This window comes from Canis lupus, chromosome 32, assembly GCF_048164855.1.
Source record: "Canis lupus baileyi chromosome 32, mCanLup2.hap1, whole genome shotgun sequence".
Taxonomy (NCBI): Eukaryota; Metazoa; Chordata; class Mammalia; order Carnivora; family Canidae; genus Canis; species Canis lupus.
In genome coordinates this window covers 18519175-18543161 of record NC_132869.1, presented here as the reverse complement: position 1 = coordinate 18543161, position 23987 = coordinate 18519175, and the positions used below count along the sequence as shown (strand labels likewise).

Below are 23987 nucleotides of genomic sequence, written 5' to 3'. Positions count from 1 at the left end.
GACTAAACTCATAGAAAGAAAAGATAAATAATCTCTTTCATGATTCTCTTATCCTTATGAGGCTGGGTTTCTTTCCTTTCCTTTCCTTTTTCTTTTTTCTTCTTCTTTTTTTAAAATGTAGGCCCCATGCCCAGCGTGGATCCCAACATGGGGCTTGAACTCATGACCAGGAGATAGAGACCTGAGCTGAGATCAAGGGTTGGATGCTTAATGACTAAGCCACCCAGGTGTCCCTGAGGCTGGGTTTCTTAAGAACAGAGACCATATTTTATTCAGATTCGCATTTAATAAATGAGTGGGAGGTATTATCATTCCCAGTTTGTACCTAAATCAATAAACCAAATGTCTCCTTTCTCAGGACCTGACATTCAACCACTATCTGCTTATGTTGTCATCAGGTACCTAAACAAACAAGTGGACAGATTGTTTTTATGCACTGCCCTCTTCCTGCTTCCTCATAGCAATGGTTTCTGAGTGAAATGGACTATGTGAGTTAATGGGAAGACCAAGTCCATTCTGGGCTTTAGGATACTTGTGAAATATCAGGCACTGATTCCCTCCTATCATTTTGCTCAGAGTGGCTTTCTCAACACAGGCCCGCTGTAGAAGGGGAAATGTACTCATTGTCATATCACCTCAGGCATGACTCACATTTCTTCAGAAACTTCAGTTTATCACAGTGAGGCTGACAGAAGGTGTCACCTGTGTCATTGCCGACAGTCAAGTATATGGAGCAAAGTGGAGGTTTCAGTGAAGGAAAGGGGATTGGAAACAATGCCTGGATCTGTCTTAGAAGGAAACAGAGGAGGTGGTTTTTGCCATGAAGTGTGATTAAGAACAAAGCCTTGGGAGAGTCTCTCTCTCCCTGTTCTCTGTCTCCCCACTAAAAACCCCTTTCCTCACTAATAAGCCACATCCCACCATTGGTGATTCATGTCACTGGACTGAGAATCACCCTCACTGTGACACTCTCCCTCACATGGATGTTGAGCCTCATTGGCCTTGGAGCGTCTCTATCCAACTGACTCTGTTTGCCTTCTTTCCCATTCCTATCAGATACACAGCCTGCTCTCCCTTCCTGTTAAATTCCCCACCATCAACTTTATCATCCTGGGCTCTCCTCCACCCACTGCCGCTGGACCACCCGAGGAGGAGGGCACACTCTCCCCCGCCTCCCACTTAACTACAAAACCTCTTCCATGTAGGTCATTTGTTGCCAATCTCTAAGATGGGGACAAACGAAAATCAGAGGAAATGGCAGAGAAATCCAGAAGTCTCCCAAAGGTATCAGCCTAGTTTATAGTTCCTGAGTCTCCTTCTGAGTCCTCTTTTCTCCTGTATGCCTCATTTATCCCCCAGGATGAGAGACCAGTCAAACCTTCACTTCCCTCCATCTCTTCTCTCCCTCTGCTCATTTTAAAGACACCGCTGGGGATCCCTGGGTGGCGCAGCGGTTTGGCGCCTGCCTTTGGCCCGGGGCGCGATCCTGGAGATCCGGGATCGAATCCCATGTCGGGCTCCCGGTGCATGGAGCCTGCTTCTCCCTCTGCCTGTGTCTCTGCCTCTCTCTCTCTCTCTCTGTGACTATCATAAATAAATAAAAACGTAAAAAAAATTAAAAAAAAAAAAAAAAGACACCGCTGGAGTTGAACAATAGAAGCTTTTTTCATTCTTCCAACTAGTATTTATTGAGTATCAATATGTCCTAGGCACTGTCCCAGGTGCTGGGAATACAGTGCTGATAAGTGTTTATAGTCAAGGGAATAAAGACAAGAGTAAACAAGCAAGCTAACAAGCAAACCCGATAATCAGTGGCATGAAGGTGACAGGTGAGGCCTGTAATGAAGGGTGACAGAAAAGGGCTTCTGGAGCAGTGATATTTAAATTAAAACCTAAAGGATGAGAAGGAGTCAGTCCTGGAAAGAGATGAGGGAAGAGCAGGGGAGAGGAGGAAAGGGAAAACAGCAAGTGCAAAGGCCCTGTGTTTGGAAAGAGTTGAATATACTTGAGGAACAGAAAGAAGGCCAATGCGGCAGTGACATGTATGGGGGAGAATGACACAGATGAAGTTGTGGGGGGAAGTAGAGGCCAGGAAACATAGGGTCTGAGGGCTTATAGTAACACATCTGTCTTGATAATAAATGCCGGGGTTTTTAAGCAATGGGGGGACATGATCTGATGTGTATTTTTGAAAAATCACTCTGGTGGAAAGTGTAGGTGGAAAAACATAGGTGTTTGTTTATATTTTCAAAAAATATGTCTTGATGGGCTGGTTACTAAAACCTCATCTTAACTTGATGATTTATAGCTGAAGGGAAAGATGACACTCACCTCTGTACTGACCAAACCTCCTGTGGGAATTGAACATGTAGCCACGACCTGTATCCCGCTGTGTGGGGAGTTCATTCTTTCCAGGGTGAGGGGTGCAGGAAACAGGGGAGCAGGAGCCACATTCTGAAACGGGAGAAGATACTGAAAGGCAGGAGGAGCTGGAGCAGCCAGTGAGGGTATGAAAATAATCTTTTTTTTTAATAAATTAATTTTTTATTGGTGTTCAATTTACCAACATACAGAATAACACCCAGTGCTCATCCCGTCAAGTGTCCCCCTCAGTGCCCGTCACCCACTCACACCCACCCCCCTCCCTCCTCCCTTTCCACCACCCCTAGTTCGTTTCCCAGAGTTAGGAGTCTTTATGTTCTGTCTCCCTTTCTGATATTTCCCACACATTTCTTCTCCCTTCCCTTATATTCCCTTTCACTATTATTTATATTCCCCAAATGAATGAGAACATACAATGTTTGTCCTTCTCCGATTAACTTACTTCACTCAGCATAATACCCTCCAGTTCCATTCACGTTGAAGCAAATGGTGGGTATTTGTCGTTTCTAATGGCTGAGGAATATTCCATTGTATACATAGACCACATCTTCTTTATCCATTCATCTTTCGATGGACACCGAGGCTCCTTCCACAGTTTGGCTATTGTGGACATTGCTGCTAGAAACATCGGGGCGCAGGTGTCCCGGCGTTTCATTGCATCTGTATCTTTGGGGTAAATCCCCAGCAGTGCAATTGCTGGGTCGTAGGGCAGGTCTATTTTTAACTCTTTAAGGAACCTCCACACAGTTTTCCAGAGTGGCTGCACCAGTTCACATTCCCACCAACAGTGTAAGAGGGTTACCTTTTCTCCGCATCCTCTCCAACATTTGTTGTTTCCTGCCTTGTTAATTTTCCCCATTGAAAATAATCTTTTTAATGTACCTCACTATGGAGCTTGGACCCTAGGGACCTCCTGTCCTGATAGTTCTGATAGTTTCTGAGAGTTCTGATAGTTTCCACCATATCCCCCAAATCCAGACTTCCATTCCTAGTAAGTCTAGAACTCTCTAGACATCACCCACTTTCCCAGTGTTCAAGCTTTGGGGAGTTAAGTTGTGATTGGGATGGTATAAAGTGTTCAAAAAGTTTTTTGTGTGTCAATACTAGAGACCCAAGAGGAGTTGACATAGGCATCTGGCTGAGAATCGCCAGGTGAGTGTCCTGGCCAGTGTGCCCTCCCACTAGGCTCTAGGCAGCATTTGGTAGGCTGACTTGCTGATAGGATGCTAAATCTACAGAATTTGCTCAGAAATACTATAAGAAATATCTGAGGAGGCATCCCCTGGATCCTACCATCTTTCCACGGCGCTTTTGCCATTTCCAAGCAGAGGGAGGCTGGAAGACTTCCAAGGAAGGCTACACAGGAAGGCATATAATTTCCAAGGAACTGACAGATCACTTTCAATCAGTCTGCTTGGCTCTCATAACATTTCCGAGCTCATTCTCCGAGAAACACTCTCCCTTGTCAGCTAAGGCTCTGCTAAGAGGATTTACTCCCACGGCCTCACTTGGCAAAGCTACACAGAAGACTACTAAGTCTGCATCCCTAGGCTTAATTCTTCTCCACCATTCCAGAATCCAATTTTCAACTGCAGGCTTATCATTTCCTGGATACCCCACCAATGTCTTTCAGTCAATGGGTCCCAAATCAACCCATCATCTTTCCCTCTCCTGGTTTTCCTGTTTCTGTTAATGGAATCACTGTTCCCTCTGCTACCCTGGCTGGAAACATCTGAGTCATCCTTGACTCATCCTTGTCTCCGATTCTCTAGATCAAATCAACTGCCGAATCATGTAGTATCTGTTTCCGTGATGTCACTTGAATTTGTCCCCTCCTTCCTATTGCCACCATCTCTCCTTGGTGGCTCTCGTTACTTCCCCCTCCACAGGGACTCCTCACCTTCCCCCTGACAACCTACTTCCATACTGCTGCCAACATATAGCTTCTCACGCATAGACTGACCACATCGCTCTTGTCCCCGTGGTTCTCACTGCTGTCGCCTTAAATATAAACTGTCTTTTAGCTTATAAGGCACAATTCCTATTCAAATACTCTGTGTTTAAGGTAAATTTACTAATTCCTGCTGTAAGACATGACTCTTTTCTCCTTTATTTTGAACTCTCTTAGTAAATGATCTTGTGAAAAAGTAATGTCATATTGCTGAATTCTGTATTTATGCAGTTGTATGCTTGTTTTACCTCTTTAGAGGCTTCACGGTTCCTGTATTATTTGCCTCACATAACAATTGAGCACATGCATGTACCTGGCGCTGTTCTAAGAGCTTCACCCATGTGAAAATATTTAACTCTCAAAACAATTCTAATTGTATCCCCCAAGTTACCAGGGCCAAAACTGAAGTGCAGAGAAGTTGAGGAATTTGCTGAAGTTCCATAACAAATAAGTGGCAGAGCCAGGATTCACATTCACACGGTCCAACACCAGAGCCCAGGCTCTTAACCAATGAACTTACATCATCTTTGTTACCTGCATTCCTGTATCATAGTTTGGATTTAGTTGGTGTTTTATAAAGAGCTGAGGCTGAAGGCACATGTCCATTAATGGTTAGAAATATCAATGGTAGGCTGAGCATGTCAGTGTAAATTGATATCAGAAGCTGGCTTAAGGTGTTTCTCAGGAAATCACTCTAAAGATGAGAAACATCATTGTGCTATTTTCTTCCTAATTATTCTTTTTTTTTTTTTCCTTATTCCAGTACATGGGCTGTATTGAAGTACTGCAATCAATGAGGTCACTGGATTTTGGAATGAGAACCCAAGTTACAAGGTAAGAGAACAAAAATGTGAGTGGCTTTGAGGACCACAGTTTACAGTCAGAATAGTTTCTCCCTGTGGGAATTTCTTGCAAGCCTTCAAAGTCACCATGGGTTTTTATTTATGGCTGGAAGGTAGGACATAGCTCAATGACCTAGGATGAGTGGCTCATCATGTGAAAGATTCCCCAATGTGTGGTGGAGCATCTGTATTCCATATAAAAACTGATAAGATGATGTAGTCATAGAAATAGCTGATTTTCTGGGTACCAAAAGTATTTAAGTGTATTCCTGGCCATTAAACATTAGAGAATCTCAGACCTTTTGAAATAAGTAGCTGAAAAGAAGACCAGGGAAGAGCTTTCTGTATCACGTTCTCCCCATTTACAAGACATGAGAACCTGAATCTTCCTCCTTTATATACAGAGAGCTATATGGAAGAGTTGAACCAGGGGAGCCTTACCCTGCATAGGGGAAGAACCATGTACTACTGTACACAGAGCATAAGTCAGAAGCAGACGTATAAGGCATGGGGTCTGAAGGTCAAGTTCAAGGCAAGAATGGAAAGAGGAACAAAGAAGTGCCGAGACTGGTACCTGGGAGAATTGTGAGGTGAAGGGGATAAGGTGAGAGGACTGGGTTGATGTGAGTGATTCAGGATGAAGCCTCAGGCATCTGTTCTACATGGTGCTGCTGTGTGTCTCAGGGACAAGCCACCGCGCCCATCTGCATCTGTGGTTGCACGCTACCCTTTCTAAAGGTGAATGTTCTCATTATGAAGACAGGAAAACACTTCTTAATGCTCATGCCATGAAATTATAGGTGTAGGAAAAGTGTCATGTGGTTCAAAGTTTTGGGAAAAGGAGTAATATTGCTCTTTAAGAGAGTGTAGTATACAAGATAATATTAAAAACCCTGAGAAGTGCTGTGCAGGAGTTTAAAGAATTCTATCTCAAGATTGTCTAACTTATTCGGCTCCAGAGTCCTTTTTTCATGTAACGTAAATGAACATCTCACATATCCCTAGGGCTCCATGAAATGCACTTTAGGAAGTGCTATTTTGGACTCACTATGATGCATTTTAATCTGTCTTCCCAAATTTCTCACTGACCCTCAGTATTCCCTATGGTGCCACATAGATGAAATTTAATTCTACTTTTGTACTTTTGGTGGCCACCTCAGTTCTTGGCACATGGAGAGGCTCAATGGAGATTTATGGAATAAAAATATGGTTCCATCTGGCTCCCAGGATTTGGAGATAGCTGCATTTCTTCTCCTCTGAGTTTTCTCTTTCTCATTCTCAGATCCTTCAACTATTCTGCAAGTGACCTGGTGTTTAGATGACTTCCTCTGCTAGTAGTCCTACTTTGGATATGTCCAGGCTTTATTTTCATCCTAATGATCCTTAACCTGGAGAAAAACCTTTCTCCCAATCCTGAACAGATTACAGATGAAAAAAAGAAAGTAGCTACCCCGGGTACCTGGAATGGAGGCACAGGGCAAAGAAATGCCCATTTTCCTTACCAGAGAATGACTGATTTTTTTTTCATTCATCTATTCATTTTCTTTCATTCAAATATTTATGGAGTGCCGATTAAGTGTCTGAAACTGTACTAGAATTAAGGATGCAGAAGTTTCTGTGACCTCATGGAGTTTATGTTCTAGCTGGAGAAACAAGACTATATAGCAAAGAAACAAATAAATATACAATATAGGTTCATGTAGTAATAAGTGCCATTACTGTAACAATAAAGCAGGGTAAGAGAGTAGAGATGGGGGGCTTTTATTTTTTAATTTTTAATATATTTTTGTATAGTTGACACACAGTGTTAAACGTTAGTTTCATAGTGATTCAACATACTTTATGCTGTACTCACCACAAGCGTAGCTACCATCTGTCTAGGGGCTGGGCTTTTAAATTTTATTTTCTAGCTATAAAAATACTGTGTGGTTACTTAGAACATTTGGAAAATACAGAAAAGTATGAAAAAAGAAAATCATTCATAATCTCACTTAAGGTTATGTCTACTAACATTTTGTATTTTGGAATACCTTTCCAGTCCTTTTTCCATATATGAACTTTAAATATTTTTATAAAAGATCTGGGAAATAGTTGATATTATTTCTACCATCCTGAGCATTTCCCTGTTGCTAAATATTCACAACTATTATTTATTATAATAAAGTATGCATAACATAAAACTTACCATCTTAACCATTTTTAAAAATCTTTAATTTATTTACGAGAGACAGAGGGAGAAGCAGGCTCCCCGCAAAGCAGGGACCCCCATGTGGGATCCCAAGGTCCTGGGATCACAGCCTGAGCTTTGCAAAGGCAGATGCTTAATCGACTGAGCCATCGACTGAGCACCCCATCTTAACCATTTTTAAGTGTACTGTTCAGTAGCATTAAGTACATTCGTGTTATTGTGCAACTATTACTACCATCCATCTCTGAACTTTTTCACCTTTCCAGATTGAAACTCTGTACTCATCAAATCATAACTCCTCATTCCCTCCTCCCCTAGCCCATGGCAACCACCATTCTATTTTCTGTGTCTATAAATTTGACTAGCCTGAGTGCCTTATGTAAGTAGAATTATACAGTATTTGTCCCTTTGTGACTGATTTATTTCATTTCACGCAATGTCTTCAAGGCACACAATATAACTTTTGAAAGCCTTTGGTGTGTATTGCTAAATTGTTCCGCAGAACTGACTATTTGATATTCTTGCCTCTCAACCATGTAGTATCTATTTTTAGTATCGATTATTAAAATCTTTGTGAACTTGTAAGGCTATATTTTCGTATTGTTTAGTAAATGGTAAAAGATTATTTTTTTTTATGCCATGAAGATTCAGTCTGTAACTAATGTACACACCCAAGGGAAGGTGCCTGGCATAGTATCTAGACGTTATTCCTCATAGACGTGTGCATGTGTGATTCAAGCATGGCACATTGTGTTCTGGGCAGATTTGTGAAGCTCAAGAGTGGTTCACGTTCTCTAAAACCTTTAATTCCTACCCTACTTCCCAAATACTTTTCTTTGTCCTCTTTACTTTCATTTTCCTTTCTTCTCTCAACTTAAAAAAAAAAGAGATTTTATTTATTCATTTGACAGAGAGAAAGCACAAGCAAGGAGAGCATCAGGTAGAAGGAGATGGAGAAGGCGAAGGAGAAGCAGGCTCCCCACTGAGCAGAGAGCTTGACATGGGGCTTAATCCCAGCACCCTGGGATCATGACCCAAGTCAAAGGCAGATACTTAACTAACTGAGCCACCCACCCCTCTTCTCTCCGCTTATATGTATTTCGACATTTGGCCACTTTTCAAGTTGCTTTGTTACCAATAGTCTTGGATGGATGTTATCATTAAAACGTTAGGGGCAGGATCCCTGGGTGGCACAGCAGTTTAGCGCCTGCCTTTGGCCCAGGGCACAATCCTGGAGACCTGGGATTGAATTCCACATCGGGCTCCCGGTGCATGGAGCCTGCTTCTCCCTCTGCCTGTGTCTCTGCCTCTCTCTCTCTCTCTCTCTCTGTGACTATCATAAATAAAAAATAAAAATAAAATAAAAATAAAATAAAACGTTAGGGGCGCCTGGGTGGCTCAGATGGTTGAGCATCGGCTTTTGGCTCGGGCCATGATCCCTGAGTCCTGGGATTGAGTCCTGCATCGGGCACCCCACAGAGAGCCTGCTTCTCCTTCTCTCTCTGCCTCTCCCTCAGCTCATGCTCTCTTTCTCAAAAAAATAAATAAAAATCTTTTTAAAAAACTAGGTTTAGGGGATCCCTGGGTGGCGCAGCGGTTTGGCGCCTGCCTTTGGCCCAGGGCGCGATGCTGGAGACCCGGGATCGATTCCCACGTCGGGCTCCCGGTGCATGGAGCCTGCTTCTCCCTCTGCCTGTGTCTCTGCCTCTGCCTCTCTCTCTCTCTGTGTGTGACTATCATAAATAAATAAAAAAAAAATTTAAAAAAACAACAACAACAACAACAACAAAAAAACTAGGTTTAATCAGTTTTCAAGTTATTTTAAATTTAAAGTCCACATATTCACAAAGTTTCATTTAACTCATAATCCTACTTAATCCAAGAAGAAAGATTTCATTGGACCAGTTAGAATTCCAAACGAAAGAACTTTATTTTGTGCAACCTCAACTATCTCCCCACGTTTATCGTCAAATGTAAATGTTGATTTACAATCATCAGGTGTGAATGTTGATAAGCTAGTGTATCTAATTGCCACTATAGATACAAACGATGATATTTCAGGCTGATATCCCACCCATGATAAGTGGCCTTACCATCTCTAAATTAGTTAATACATTATTTTAGACAACCAGGAGACAGCAACTGGAAATTCCTGATGTTCGAGGAGGAGCCATGATTAAGATATAGCAGGTGGGTCAGCATTTGAAACAGAGAAGAAAGGTAGAGTAGAATTCTTGTCTTCATGACAGACTTTTCTGCCAATTGTTTGAGGACTGAATCCACAGGACTTCTAGAACACAGAGAGTACTCAAATAGAGCAGAGGAAAAAAAGAAAAGGACAAGAGGCCATTCACTTTCTCAGCAGTTCCCTGGATCATACCCCTTTCAAAGCTTCAATCACATCCCTTCACCTTGACTCCAGATTTAGTCCCCAAAGGAGCCCTGTGGGTGGCTTCTACTGTTGTTCCTCAATAATTCTCACCCAGACATTTATCCTCTTGACTGATTTAGGACCAGATCTCAGTTTTGAGTAACCAGGTATTCATGCAAAAGGGCGAAGGAGGAAGTTTTCCTGATAGAAAAGAGAAACAGGATCATTACGACAACAAAGGCTCACAGCTATAGCAGACATCAAAATGTCTAGAAAACAGTATCAAGAGGAAATAAGAGAAAGGGAAAGCGAAAATCATGTTAAGAATGATATAGTCATTTGTGCTTTCTCCCTTTTTTAAAGATTTTCTTTATTTATTCATGAAAGACACAGAAGGAGAGGCAGAGACATAGGGAGAGGGAGAAGCAGGCTCCCTATGGGGAGGCCATAGGGGAACCTGATACAGGACTGGATCCCCAGATCACAGCCTGAGCCGAAGGCAGATGCTCAACCACTGAGCCACCCAGGCATCCCCATTTGTTCTCTTCTAAAAAGAGTTTCTATCCTAGTTTTTAAAACAAAGCTAAAGAAAACAAAAACACTCGTTTGATCTAATTCAGGGCGCGCACACATATACACTCACACAAAATAAGTCAGGTCATTGAAGCCTTAAGCCTGTTTTCCCTCCTTTGAGTAAGTATGATGTGGACATCATGCAAAGAAGGAAAAACATTCCTTCTGCCCCTAAAGAGGCCTCCCTTCTTTGCTTCTAGGTAGGAACCTGCCTCAGATACCGAAGGAAAGATAAACAACATTTCAGGATGAACCCAATAAGTGGAGCTGGTGGGACAGGGCTTGACTTTCAACCCTAAAGAACAGAACTTCATGGGAAATTCTCGAGGGGATATTTAGTTCATCACATTTATCACAAGGCATCATTTACTTCAAAGGGCAGGGCACAGTGCTGGTGGAGAGACCTCAAGATCATTTTCCTGCTACTCAGTCCTCTTCCTGTATTTATTGTCTTATGTTTGTAACTCATCTTTGGTAATAAAATCAGCCATGCTAAGCACCAGACACCCAGCACAGGATCTGCCCACACCAGGCTCCAGGACAGCTGGGAAGCAGCAGCTGGCAATGGGTTTGCTTCATTCTTGTGATTGCCATCTCTGGAGGTCTATGAAGGAAAAATGGGGAGCCATTAGACAATGGGTGGTAAATGCTCCCTTTTTAGGGTCCTGGTTTAAGATTAATTTCCTCTAGCTGATTGTAAGGGGCTGCACATGATGGATTAATTTATCTATCCCATTCTACTCTATTCCATGGGGAAGAAAAACCTTGAGTACTGTTGTTTTTGAACTGCTGCTATCAACACTAAGCAGGCTATTTGTGTGATTTGGTACTAGGTAAAGCAATGAGGAAGCAGAGATCATAACTCAGAGGATATTGTAATTGGACTAATTTCCTGTTTGAAACGTTACTGCTAATGAACAGTGATTCTGCAAATTTAATTCACTATCTTGAAATTTTGATTCTTTGGCTTCAGCAGGACGTTAAAGGCAGTTCTTTGGAGACAAATGCATACTGTGTGTGTGTGCATGTGTGTTAACAACCATTTGATGCAAAGCAGATCCACGATGCAGCTGAACATTTACATAAAGGCCTGTGTTTGTGGTTTCTAAGGCATGTGAATATGAGGAGGGAAAGTATTCTGTAGAGGTCAAATATCTGTATGTTTGGTGGCTAAATGAAGAGATTTGTTTGAAAATAGGCAGGCATTTATCTAAATGTCCTGAGGATTATAGGAAGGGAATTGATTGCAGCTATCCATGGATAAACGTGCGTACCTCTGCATAGAACTTGGAGTCACTGGGGCACGTGGGTGGCACAGTTGGTTAAGTGTCTGTGTCTTGGTTTCTGCTCAGGTCCTGATCTCAGGGTTGTGGGATTGAGGCCCAACTCGGGCTCTGCACTCAGTGAGGGGTCTGCTAAAGTTTTCCTCTCTTTCTCCCCCATCCCCAACTGTCTCTCTCTTTCTCTCTCAAAACAAATAAATACAGCTTTAAAAAAAACCCTGAGTCACTGTACTGAATCCAGTGTGTGGGTTCTTTGTTGACTTTTGAGGAGACCATTGGAGTTAATAGGATTGTAGCCTACATGGCATGCAAAATAAAGACTGCCCGATGTGGGTATACAAGACTGAGCCTATTAACTTGTCATGCAAGGGGGAATGCTCCTCATTGAAGAAATTTACTGAGGAGAGTCATAAGGAGAAAAAATTGAAAGTTTTTAAGTTCTAGTTTATGGTGGTCATGCTAAGGATTGAAAACAAGCACTCTGGCTGAGATGGAATATATATGGTTAGATAAAACAAGTGCCATTGTTCATGGGTCAGGAAAGAATGTCAAGACTCCAGTAAGCATCCAGTGTCCCAGGGTCAAGGTTTATAGCCTTTATCAGCTGGTGAGAACAGTTACAATAAACCGAACAGTCAAATATTCTTTTTTTTTAAATATTTTATTTATTTTTTCATGAGAGACACAGAGAGAGGAAGAGAGAGACAGAGACATAGGCAGAGGGAGAAGCAGGCTCCATGCAGGGAGCCTGATACAGGACTCGATCCTGGGACTCCGGGATCATGACGTGGGCTGAAGGCAGACGCTCAACCGCTGAGCCACCCAGGGGTCCCACTGTCAAATATTCTTAGGCAAGCACTGATTTAAGTGGAAGTGTAAAGGTGTAAATGTCAGGAAGCTCTTGCTGGAGGTTTTGGGCCCTGTGCACGCACGTGTGTGTGTGTGTGTGTGTGTCTATGTGTGTGTACAATGACCGTCTCTTCTGGTTTCAAGTTTCATGGCTCCCCAGTTCCACACAGCCTATTTAGGACTGAGATCTCATTTCTCAGATATCTGAGATGAAATAGTCAATTAAATTCCTTTTAGAAGACTCCAAAGATCTAGTAATTAAAAAAATGCATTGGGAAGGGTTCTGATAGCATGACAGAGTCAAATGAAGGAAGAGAGGGTGGACCGTCGATGGTACTGTTTGGTTCAGTCATTAATACAATGTCTTTCACATAGAGGTACACAGTTACTATTTGAATGAACAGGTGTAAGGCAACCCACAGAATAAGAAAAATATTTTCAAATCGTATATTTGGTAAAGGATTAATATCCAGTACATATAAAGAACTTATACAACTCAACAACAACAACAAAAAAAAACCAAACAGCTCTATAAAAAACTGGGCAAAGGACTTATATAAACATTTCTCAAAAGAAAACATTTAACTGGGCAATAAACAATAAATACATGAAAAGATGCTCAATGTCACTAATCATTGGGGAAATGCAAATCAAAACCACAATGAGATTGCACTTCACACTCATTAGAATGACCATTATTTAAAACACCCATACCACAAATTCAAAAAACAGAAAATAATGAATGTTAGCAGGGCATGGAGAAATTAGGAAACCTTATGCATTCTTGGCGGCAATGTAAAATGGTGCAGCCACTATGGAAAACAGTATAGGAGTTTCTCAAAAAATTAAAAATAGAATTACCGTATGATCCAGCAATTCCATTCCTGGGTATAGTTCTAAATGAATTGAAAATGACGGTTCAAACATATTTGTACATCCATGTTCAGAGCAGTATTATTCACAATATGCAAAAGGTGGAAGCACCCCAAGTATCCACTGATGGACAAATAAATAAATGTGAGATACACACACACACACACACACACACACACACACACACACACACACAGGAATATTAGCTTAAAAAACGAAGAAAGTGGGCAGCCCTGGTGGCGCAGCGCTTTAGCGCCGCCTGCAGCCCAGGGCGCGATCCTGGAGACCCTGGATCGAGTCCCACGTCAGGCTCCCTGCATGGAGCCTGCTTCTCCCTCTGCCTGTGTCTCTGCCTCTCTCTCTCTGTCTCTCACGAGTAAATAAATAAAATCTTAAAAAAAAAAAAAAAAAAAAAAAAGAAGAAAGTCCTGCCAATTGTGACAACATCCATGAACCTGGAAGGCATTATGCTAAGTGAAATAAGCCAGAGAAGACAAATACTGCACTGTATCACTTATATATGGAATCTTAAAAAAAAAAAAAAAAAAAAAAGTGGAACAACAACAAAGAGTCCAACTTTAGAAGCAGGGTAGAATGGTGCTGGTAGTTGCCAGGAGTTGCAGGTTTGGGGAAATGTGGAGATGTTGGTAAAAGGGTACCAACTTTTAGTTTTAAGGTAATCAAGGTCTGAGGATCTAATGCAGAGCATGGTGACTATAACTGATAATGCTGCATTGTATAATTGAAATTTGCTGAATTAGATCTTAAATATTTTCACACACACAGACACACACAAAAGTTAAATATGGGAGGTGATGGATGTGTTAATTCACTTGATTGTGAGAGTCCTTCCACAATGGATATGTATATCAAATGATCACATTGCACACCTTAAAAATATTACAATTTTATTTGTCAATGATACCTCAATAAAGTCGAGAAAAAAAGTAAGGAAATTGGTACACACTACCACATGGATGAGCCTTGTCTTAATCTGTTTGGGCTGCTGTAACAAGATGCCACAGACTGGGTAGTTTATAAACAACAGATATTTATTTTTCATGGTTCTAGAGTCTGGATGTCTGAGATCAAGGTGACAGCATGGTTGGGTGAGAGCCCTTTTCGGAATCACAGACTTAACTGTATTGCTAAAGGGGCTGGGGAGCTCTGTGATAATCTCTTTTGTAAGAGTATTAATATCATTCATGAGGGCTCCATCCTTATGACATAATTACCTCCCAAAGACCCCACCTACTACTACCATCACCTTTGGGGGTTAGGATTGCATCATACAAATTGTGGGGAAACACAAACATTCAGATCCTAGCAAATCTTGAAGATATTACGCAAAATGAAATAAGCCAGTCACAAAGGGACAGATATTTTGTGATTTCACTTACATAAAGTAACTAGAGTTGTCAGATCCAGAGACAGAAAGTAGAATGGTGGTTGCCAGGGGCTGGGATGCTTGGGAGGGAGGGAGTGCTTCATGGGGGACTGAGTTTCAGTTTGGGAAGTTGAAGAGTTCTGGAGATGGATGATGGTGATCATTGCATGACAATGTGGACAAATTAATGCCACTGAACTGGACACTTAAAACAGTCATAATGGTAAATTCTATGATATGTGTATTTCACTATATTTTTTTGAAGTCTAGTTACTAGATGAGTTCTATTTTGGGAGTTTTCAGTATTGTATAAGTGAACTTTATTTTGTTGAAAGCCAGTAGGAGAAAGTTATCCTTTTAAAGCTTCAGGGCCTGAGTTTATCAGCCAAGATAATTTGGTAAGGAGGGCAGAATGGCTTCTTCTTAATTTCTTAACAAAGAAATGTGACACTGGTGAGAGGATGGCCCATAGGACCACACTGGTGAGAGGATGGCCCATAGGACAGGAGAAGAGACTAGGTACCAATAGCTAATGTTTGTCTCCCACTGCACAGAGCTTTCACATCCATGGCCTCTTATGACCTGCACAGACACCCTGAGAGGAGGGCACTATAATTCCCTGTGTTAAAGCAGGGGAAGCTGAGGCTTGGAGAAGGTAATGACCATCCCATGACCACACAGCTCTTTTGCCAGGGCTCAAACCCAAGTACTCTCATTCCATACCCTATCCCTGCACTACTTAATGTTTCCTAGTGACGTTGCTTTGAAGCGAAGAAACTGCTCTCTTAGCCAGATTAAGATGGTGGGGAACAATTGAGGGAATTACAGCAGGCCTGAGTCATCCTTAAAGTTCACTTTTAAGTGGGAGAACAACAGCATGGCTGTGCTCATCATCACCGATGTCAATCCTCTGTGGGACATCTCATTCTTAATATTGTTTCACTGTGTTTTCTCCCCCTGGTTACAAAAAGCAAATTTGTCTTATTGTGGGAACTGGAAAGTAAGGTGAAATAAAAGAAAAAAACAGACAAATCACTGGAGATAACCAAGAGTAACAGTTTGGTATAAGGGTTTTCCTATCATTTGTTTAATACCGAAACTGAAAATACATAGCGCTTATTGATTTGTTATGTGTTTTTGTCATTGGCTGTGCACATTTTCTAGGTTGTTAAGAATGAGTAGTACTTGCTGTGACCTGAGCTTTCAGGTGGAAGAAATAATTTTAAACGCATCTACCTGTCATAGGTATATTTATTGAGTCTTTTTACTTCGAATAATAGAAAACGACTTTCCCTTGCCTAAGCCAAAAGAGGGCAGCTCATAGAACCAGAAAAGCAGTGAGCAAACCAGTAGAAGGACAGGGGTTTGGGGTCCCAAGGCCTCAGCAGGAGGACTACAGAGATTACCCATCTCTGGTTTTCTCAGTTCCAAAATATCAAATTCCCAGGGGAGACAGTGATTGGGATCTAATCCTGCCCTAATCATCTTTGGCCAGGACAGAGTTGCACTGTGAAAATATAGTACTTCCATAATAATCCAGTATTGGGAAGTGGAATGGCTGAAGAGGAGGAAGAACAGAAAAAGCAAGAGGAGAAAGAAGCTTATAAAATGGAGGTAGCAGATGCAGTAAAACATAGGTTTCGACCTCACAGGGGAAAAAAAGACATTAGGTCAATTTCCTTGGAGATCTTTAAAAAAAAAAAAGAAGAAGAAGAAGATTGAGACTATTTAAATCATCTCCAAAATGCTCCACTGAAATCCAAAGTTTGCTAAATTGTTAATCCAATGTTTCATGTTATGGTAGCTAGCACATTAATTTTAGAACATAATTCAATTGAGCTGTATTTTTGTGGGGTGACAGACACTTTGAGACTACATGTATAGATATTGTATATGTTTATTTCCCTTTTACAGGACTTAGGGCAGTGTTTTAATGCTTTAGCTATTTATAAAGTTTTGTAAAATGGTCATTATTTTTGTCCTATGACAAGTTGTTTACAGTATCTACGTTTTATTTGTGGAGGAGGCTTTGGTCAGGAATGAAACTCCCAATTATAGCATCTTTTCCATGGAAAATGTGATCCATTTTATGAAGTGGTTTCTAAAAATATGTTGCAGCTAAAATCAGGGCCTGCTAATTTATCTATACGAGTGTACAGAAACTTACAGGTATGTAGATATTATCAGACATACACAAGCACACACACTCAAAAAGGTCATGTATACACAGTTACTGAGCTAAGTGGATGGTTAGCTGTCCATGTCTAAGTGTGGATGGTAGAGGATGGCCTCAAATATTTTTTTAAAAATATTTTCCCAGTTTCTTTTCTAATTTTTATTTATTTATGATAGTCACACAGAGAGAGAGAGAGAGGCAGAGACACAGGCAGAGGGAGAAGCAGGCTCCATGCACCAGGAGCCCGACGTGGGATTCGATCCCGGGTCTCCAGGATCGCGCCCTGGGCCAAAGGCAGGCGCTAAACCGCTGCACCACCCAGGGATCCCGGCCTCAAGTATTTGAGGAGGAACAAGTTAATTCAGAGCTTAAAATGCATGAATGTTAAAGCCTATGCATTTTGGGGAGACCTCAGTGTGTTTAGCTCTGACTGCTTAGTGAAATAGCTTTCTCCAGTGATTTTTCCCCCCCAGGCCTTCTTTATTTGCAGAGCCAGACGAGAAGGCAGTTTAGTATCTCCCTTTTGTAGCCCTTTTTGGTTTCCTGTAGAAGTCAGAACTGAATTTTTGTAGCACACCAAGCATTCTGAATTCTACTCAGTGCAAATGTTCTTCAGGAGCAAGAGAATAGATTTCTAATTTTGATTTTGACAGACACACTGGTCTGAATCATTTAACAGTGCAAGTAGAATAGGGTTTTTGAACCTCTGTTCCTAGAAACACCAAGACTATAACTGTAGAAGCCTCCTGAAAAAGCCCAGAGTGCATCCCGGACTGTGTCTGGCCCAGAAGGGGTTGGGCCCCCTATGGTTCTACTTCAATGGACTAACCATAAGAGCTCCACCATCCATCATCTTTGGATTTGAAGGTTCTTGTGGAAGCCTGGTCCATAGCCCTGGCAGGTTTCCAAGCAACAGTGCCCTAGATATATTTGGATCAATAAATATTTATTGATTAAGAGAGAGGTTTCAGGTCTTCTCAGGCTTTGATCACAGATCTTGAGGTGACTCTGGAGGTCTTGAAGGCTCCATGGTCACTGCTGGTAGTCAGAGAAAAGAAAAGACCTAGAGAATCTAAGAACATGGAATCTGGCGGAATGAGGTCAAATTCCAGAGTGAGGAGCTCTTAGACAATTGGATCTGGCCCCTAGTTCCAAGGCAGAGTGCTTGGCACATGGTACCATTCGTACATATTGTTAAACAAAGGAATAAAAATAAATTCACTGAAGATGCTTAGTTTGGTTCAAAGACCCTTGGGGCTCAAGGAGCTGATTCAAATGAAGAGAAAGTTTTCTCAATCCCCATGGACCTGGCCTTAACCTCTTTCTAGTTTCAACTATCAGCAAGCAGTCTACAGAGTAGTTTATGACTAAGTAACAGTTGCTATCATCAGCATTGTCATCATCACAAAAGTTAACATTTGTAGAATAGATATCACTATTAATCTCATTTTGCCCATGAGGATACTGAGACTTAGGGAAATTACGGAACTCACCAAGGTCACCTAGCAAGTTAACAAGTGGTGGAACCAGAAACCAGATCAGCCTGACTCTTGTGTACTCGGCTTCATCAAAATGAGAGAACTTTAAGGAACAAAGCTCAGGAAAATAAATGTTGAAAGCCAAAAGTGACAGAATAAGGAAATGTTCCGTCCTCAGCTTGGAATTTGGCACGGGTTCAACATGCCAGATTCCTTATTTGTGAGCTCTTTCTGGAAGAGCCTTCATAAAGAAACTCATAAATCTGTAGGTGAGGATACTTCTAGTGATGTTTTCTGATCTCTACTAAGGAAAAAATAAAGATTGTGTCAGATAGTGGTTCTCAAACTTTAGCCTGTTTGAGGACTTGTGGAAACACAGAATGTTGTACCCTACTTCCAGAGTTTAAGATTCAAGAATTTGCATGCCTACTAGTTTCCCAGGTATAACTGATGCTGCTGGTCCAGGAACCACACTTTGAGAACCACAGGTATAAGGGAAGTATATCCTGTGGTTTCAAAGTGAGCTTTACAGTTAGGCCATGGATCATAGGGAATTCAGGGAATTCCCTTCATTTTGAAAACGCGATTCTTCAGAAAAATCCCCAAAAGCATCTGAAGGTTTTTTTTTTTTCTCCTGTTGTTCTGTTTTTGTTTTAAAGAAAAGGGCAAAGCCTGGGGAATGCCAGAGCAGCGTGTTCTAATTTTGCTATATGTATGTGTATATATAGCCAGAAAAATCAATGATGCAGTTCCTTTTGGGAAGAGTGAGCCAGATGGAAGGCACTCAAAATTCATTAAAAACTAATCTCAGCATGAAAGAGTCCTTTCTTTGATAAAAAGAGAGCTTTGTGGCCAAAGGAAATGCAGGACAGTTGGTGCATCTCTCCACCTGCCAGGCAGATTTGTTCCATTTCCTATTGGTATTCTCCTTAGGAAAACTGAGAATTGCCTAACAGAATAAGTGTGCAGCTCTGACCCCTTTAATTAAACATGAATCATAGCTTGTGAGAGCTGCACCTACTCTATGAAAATGGGTGTTTTCACGTATGTTTGAACAATATGAGGGTGTTATATTTTTGATTCAGATTATCTGAGCCACTAATGAGAATTTCTCTGAAAATAAGTTTTTTCCACTGTCACCTGTGACAACACAGATTTTTTTTTAAAGATATCTTCTGGTTAAATGGCTATGCCACTGTAAGATGGCATAATTCTGGCAGCAGCTCATTAGCAGGGCTTAGGCTGGGTGTAGAAACAGACTTTGAAGTGGACAGCTAAATGCAGAGGCTTACTGTGTGGGCTCTCAGGATCAACACATGAGGGAGTGAAGGATGCAGGACCGGCCAGGGAGAGGTTGACCAGCAATGTCATCTCAACAAAGGCCTGAACAGGTCTCATGGGCAAACAGACCAGGCCTTCGAGCTTCATATTGACTTGTCATTGGATGCCTGCTGTCTCTGGAGAGGGGACGTAACTGTGGGCAAGGCAACTGCCTTAAGGAGAAGACAGTTTCTAGGGGAAGGAACTTAGCTGTGAGCCATTAGCAGTGAACACTCCAACATTAGGGGCAGTGAGTACCTCTGTGCTAACGGGGAAGCCGGGAAGAGGGGAATCAGTCTGTGTTTCAATGCCATGGAGATGCCTAAACATTTACACATTCTGCCCTTGTAGAAACTTGTACTGTCCATTAGTATAACAGACGTAATTGGATCTCTTCCACAACATATCTATAACACCCCAGTTATAACACAGAGAGTACTCTTCTGGGCACTAGGCATTGTAAAAAGCAGGTTAGACCCATTTCTTAAAGCAGACAGATATATTAGGATAAAGCAATTACTCGCTCGGGGTCACAGAACTTGTAAGAGCACTACTTTTTGAACTTTGGCTGTCTCCTTGCAGAGCCCACTTGACCAGCCTTTCCCCAGGTTCTGTTATCATGTGGAAGAAGAATTATAGATCAGTTAAAGCCCTTCATATTTTTTCCTTTTAAATTTTACTATAATTTTGTACTTTCACTTCTGTATTCTTTCATGTACTTTGCACAGGATGTAATGCACATGGCATCACTTTATGAAGGTTAGTTGATATTAAAACAAACAAACAAAAAAGGATTTCAGTTCCCCTCTTTCTCCACTGAGCTCCAATGGGAGAGATAAAGAATGGGAGATGATAATTCATAGTTTGTAAAAGGAGTTCCAGAATTCTCATATTTACATAGAAGTCCCATCTCTTATAAAACCCAGCTTCCTGTACCAGGAAACTGAATAAGACCAAGTCCAAAATCTATATAAATAATCTTTGTAAAGATTAAAGGTGCTCTAATGGTTTTCCATTAGAGACGATCATGATCTCAAAGGCTCTAACATTCATTTTTGGTTTGCTCCAGACAAGGCTCAGCAAACCACAGCCTTGGGACCTAATTCAGCCTACTACCTGATTTTGATTTTGCCACCTTGTGACCCGAGAATAGCTTTGACCTTTTTAAAGGGTTCAGGAAAAAAAATCAAAGAAGAATATTTCTGAAAGAATGTTTCATTTCACATGAAAATTATATGGAATTCAAATTTCAGTGTCCATGAGTGTTACCGTCATACGTTCATGCCCATTTATCTGTGTATTGTCTGTGGCTACTGGCCTACTGCGGCTGCAGAATTGAGTCGTTGTGACAGAGATCGGATGGCCAGCAAAGCCTCGTGTTTTTACTAACCGGCCCTTTACAGGAAAGGCATGCCAACTGCTGCTGTTAAGGGACTCTCAACTTCATCTCTGTTAGAAACACTTGAGGGAGCTTTTAAAACTCCCAGTCTCCAAGCCCCACTCTGCACCAATTAAATCAGTCTGGAGATGAGACCTTGTCTTCCGGATTTGTTAAAGTTCCCTTGTGTTCCCCAGTGTGTGGCCAAGCTTTAGAACCACTGCCTAGAGCATGAATGCATTTTGAAGGACAGGTGGATGAGGCCTGTTGGCATCCAGGCTGCCATATGGGAGAGAGAATGCAGGTCACTGCTCATCACCTGTTTGTTCTGGGGGCGATATAAGCAAAGATGTTCAGGACCTCCAGATGCCCTCTGGGAGAAAGCCCTTCCTACAAGGAGGCTGGCAGAGATGAAGGGGATGGGGGAATAGAGGGGACTAGACCAAATATCTATCCCAGCATATTGAATGACTGAGTTGAAGACAATTTTTCCCGTAAATGGAACATCATCAATTGTATGGGCAGTGTGGCCATTCTTACCCTAGCTGCTCAGAATAGGTGACCTAATTCCTTAGCATCTACTAGTTTCAACCATCTGGTTGAAACTGTGGAACACAGAACCAGGTGTCCTGTGCAGTGGGTCCAATAGAAGTTTTAATCAACTGTGTGGTGCCTGAACTGATCTGCTTCAGAATCACCTAGAGGGGGCAGCCCAGGTGGCTCAGCGGTTTAGCGCTGCCTTCAGCCCAGGGTGTGATCCTGGAGACCTGGGATTGAGTCCCATGTCAGGCTCTCTGCATGCAGCCTGCTTCTCCCTCTGCCTCTCTCTCTCTCAGTGTGTCTCTCATGAATAAATAAATAAAAATAAAATCTTAAAAAAAAAAAAGAATCAACTGGAGGCTCTTAGGCATACTCCAGACCTATAGAATTAAAATCTCCAGGAATAGTCCCAGAATCTACATTTTAACTAGCATCCTAGTTGATTCTTAAATCAGCCTACCTACCTACTTAAATGGTTATGCTGTTGAATTCTTAGCAGAAATGCAGGCAAGTCGCTGTCCTACCATTTTTTGCCACAGTGGACTCAACTGGCAAGGCCAGTTATGGATTGCTCTGAAGTGTGTGCACACATTTAAAAAAAAAAAGGGACTTACCAGGTAAAATCTATAATATATATGCCAAATGGCCTTTCAATAATCAGAGTTATTTTTTTAAAAAGCAGTGTGAAAGTCATATACTCATTCTACCAATTACTGTCTTGCTTAGTAGTGTACATACCTCTATAGCAAACTATTTGAAATATCTGAAATAGTGCCAATCTTTTTTCTTTGAAGATAGGTCTACTTTTTTGGAAGTAGATAAACATCCTTTGGAGTGAAATAGGGTGGATAAGTTGGATCTATTTTAGCTTTTGAAAAGACGAGCTTTGACTTGGAAGTGACCATACTGTTCACTCTTTCACTTCCAAAGACACGCCTTCATAATATTTTGAATATTTTGTCTAAAACAGAGTAGTTTTAGAATAGCCTAGTTTATCCCAAAGTAATGGAAAACAGATTTTTGGATTTACAAATTTCAGGGTGTTTTGTATGAAATCAACCCCATATCTCTCTTGTCATTTTCATAAGGCTTAAACACTTAAAAGGTGTTTTTGGGTGTAGGTATTTGCATTTTGAAATATGTGATTCCATTACAGGAAATCATTGGGGGGAGAGGAGAAAATCGGCGCTTCACTTCTGTTCACCAGGGTAGACTTGTAGGGGAGGCGTGCTGCTGGGGCCCTTCACTTCATGAAAGTGCACCTGATGGGGCAACATTTACATCACAGCCAAAAGGCAGCATCATGAAGCAGACAGAACAACTGTGCTCTGTGGTTGCTGAGCTGGGTAGAATTGCAAGTGTGCTTTAGAATCAGATTTTAAATATAATTCAGGTTGAACAGAGAGGTGCAATAAGTCAGCGTGAGAGTAGGAGCCGTGGGCAGTACTGAAAGGTTTTATTTGACTGTCTTGGGACCTGAAGTGTCTATTTCTAAATGAAAGGATATATTTTATGGGCTGTGTCTACTCTCCTAGGGTGAAGGGATGATGCCCCTTGATAATAGCACAAAGGGAGTTTGAAGCTTTCCATTTTCTACCCATCTGTGGGCACTGAGTGCATTCATTGTGCGCTTATCGCCATGGAGGCAGGCTCATGTTCTAAAGTGTCTTGTCTGAGGGCCGACACAAAATTTTAAATGTCTTTAATTTCACCAAGCTGAACAAAACTGAACACATAGATCGCGGGGCCTTGATCTTCTGTGGGCCAAGATTTCAAAGAAGGTACTAGTTTTCCTAAAACAACCTTAAGATGTAATACCACCCTGACGCGGGGCTTGACGTACTCACAAGTCCCTTCATTCATCTGTTCCAAGGAACTCTGAGATGTTGACAACTTGTCCCTTTGACATGGTGAACTGATTTCTTTAAGGATTCAGGTTGGAGATGAAAAGGAAGGTAAAGTCCTTTGGGAGACACAGGTGATTTTGTTTTGCCGGATTATTTTTGAGTTTTATTTGGGAGAGGTTTTTGCTGTGCTTAAAAATTATCATTTCTACATGCCTGGACAAAATTGAAACCACTCCTTCACTGTGTGTGTGTGTGTGTGTGTGTGTGTGTGTGTGTGTGTCTGTGTGTGTGTGCGCGCGTGTGAGGAGATGGGAAGAGTTGCCTTGAACCATTCCCCTGGGCCTGTTGCCTGGTTTCATGTTCCACATTTTCTGACTTTCCTATTTACTGAAGAGCTGCATTTTGACATTCACTCCAAACAATCTGTCCGACAGCCCTCCCTCGATTAAACACTCTGCTTTGTCTTGGATTGTGATATTGCCTTCCAAACCTAAAACAAGGGTGGGGCTAGGCAACTTTGCTTCCAGAAGAGCTTCACTGTTTAAGGGT

The 23987-nt window shown here is 41.6% G+C and overlaps 1 protein-coding gene across 2 annotated transcripts in view; it reads left to right on the top strand.

The window, feature by feature from the left end:
- The window catches only part of SHC4 (SHC adaptor protein 4), a 132016-nt gene that overhangs the window by 35037 nt on the left and 72992 nt on the right, over positions 1-23987 (top strand). For both annotated transcript variants that reach the window (XM_072808380.1, XM_072808381.1), the window contains exon 2: positions 5097-5167. In XM_072808380.1, the coding sequence (XP_072664481.1) occupies positions 5097-5167 (71 nt within the window). The remainder of the gene's footprint in view (positions 1-5096; positions 5168-23987) is intronic.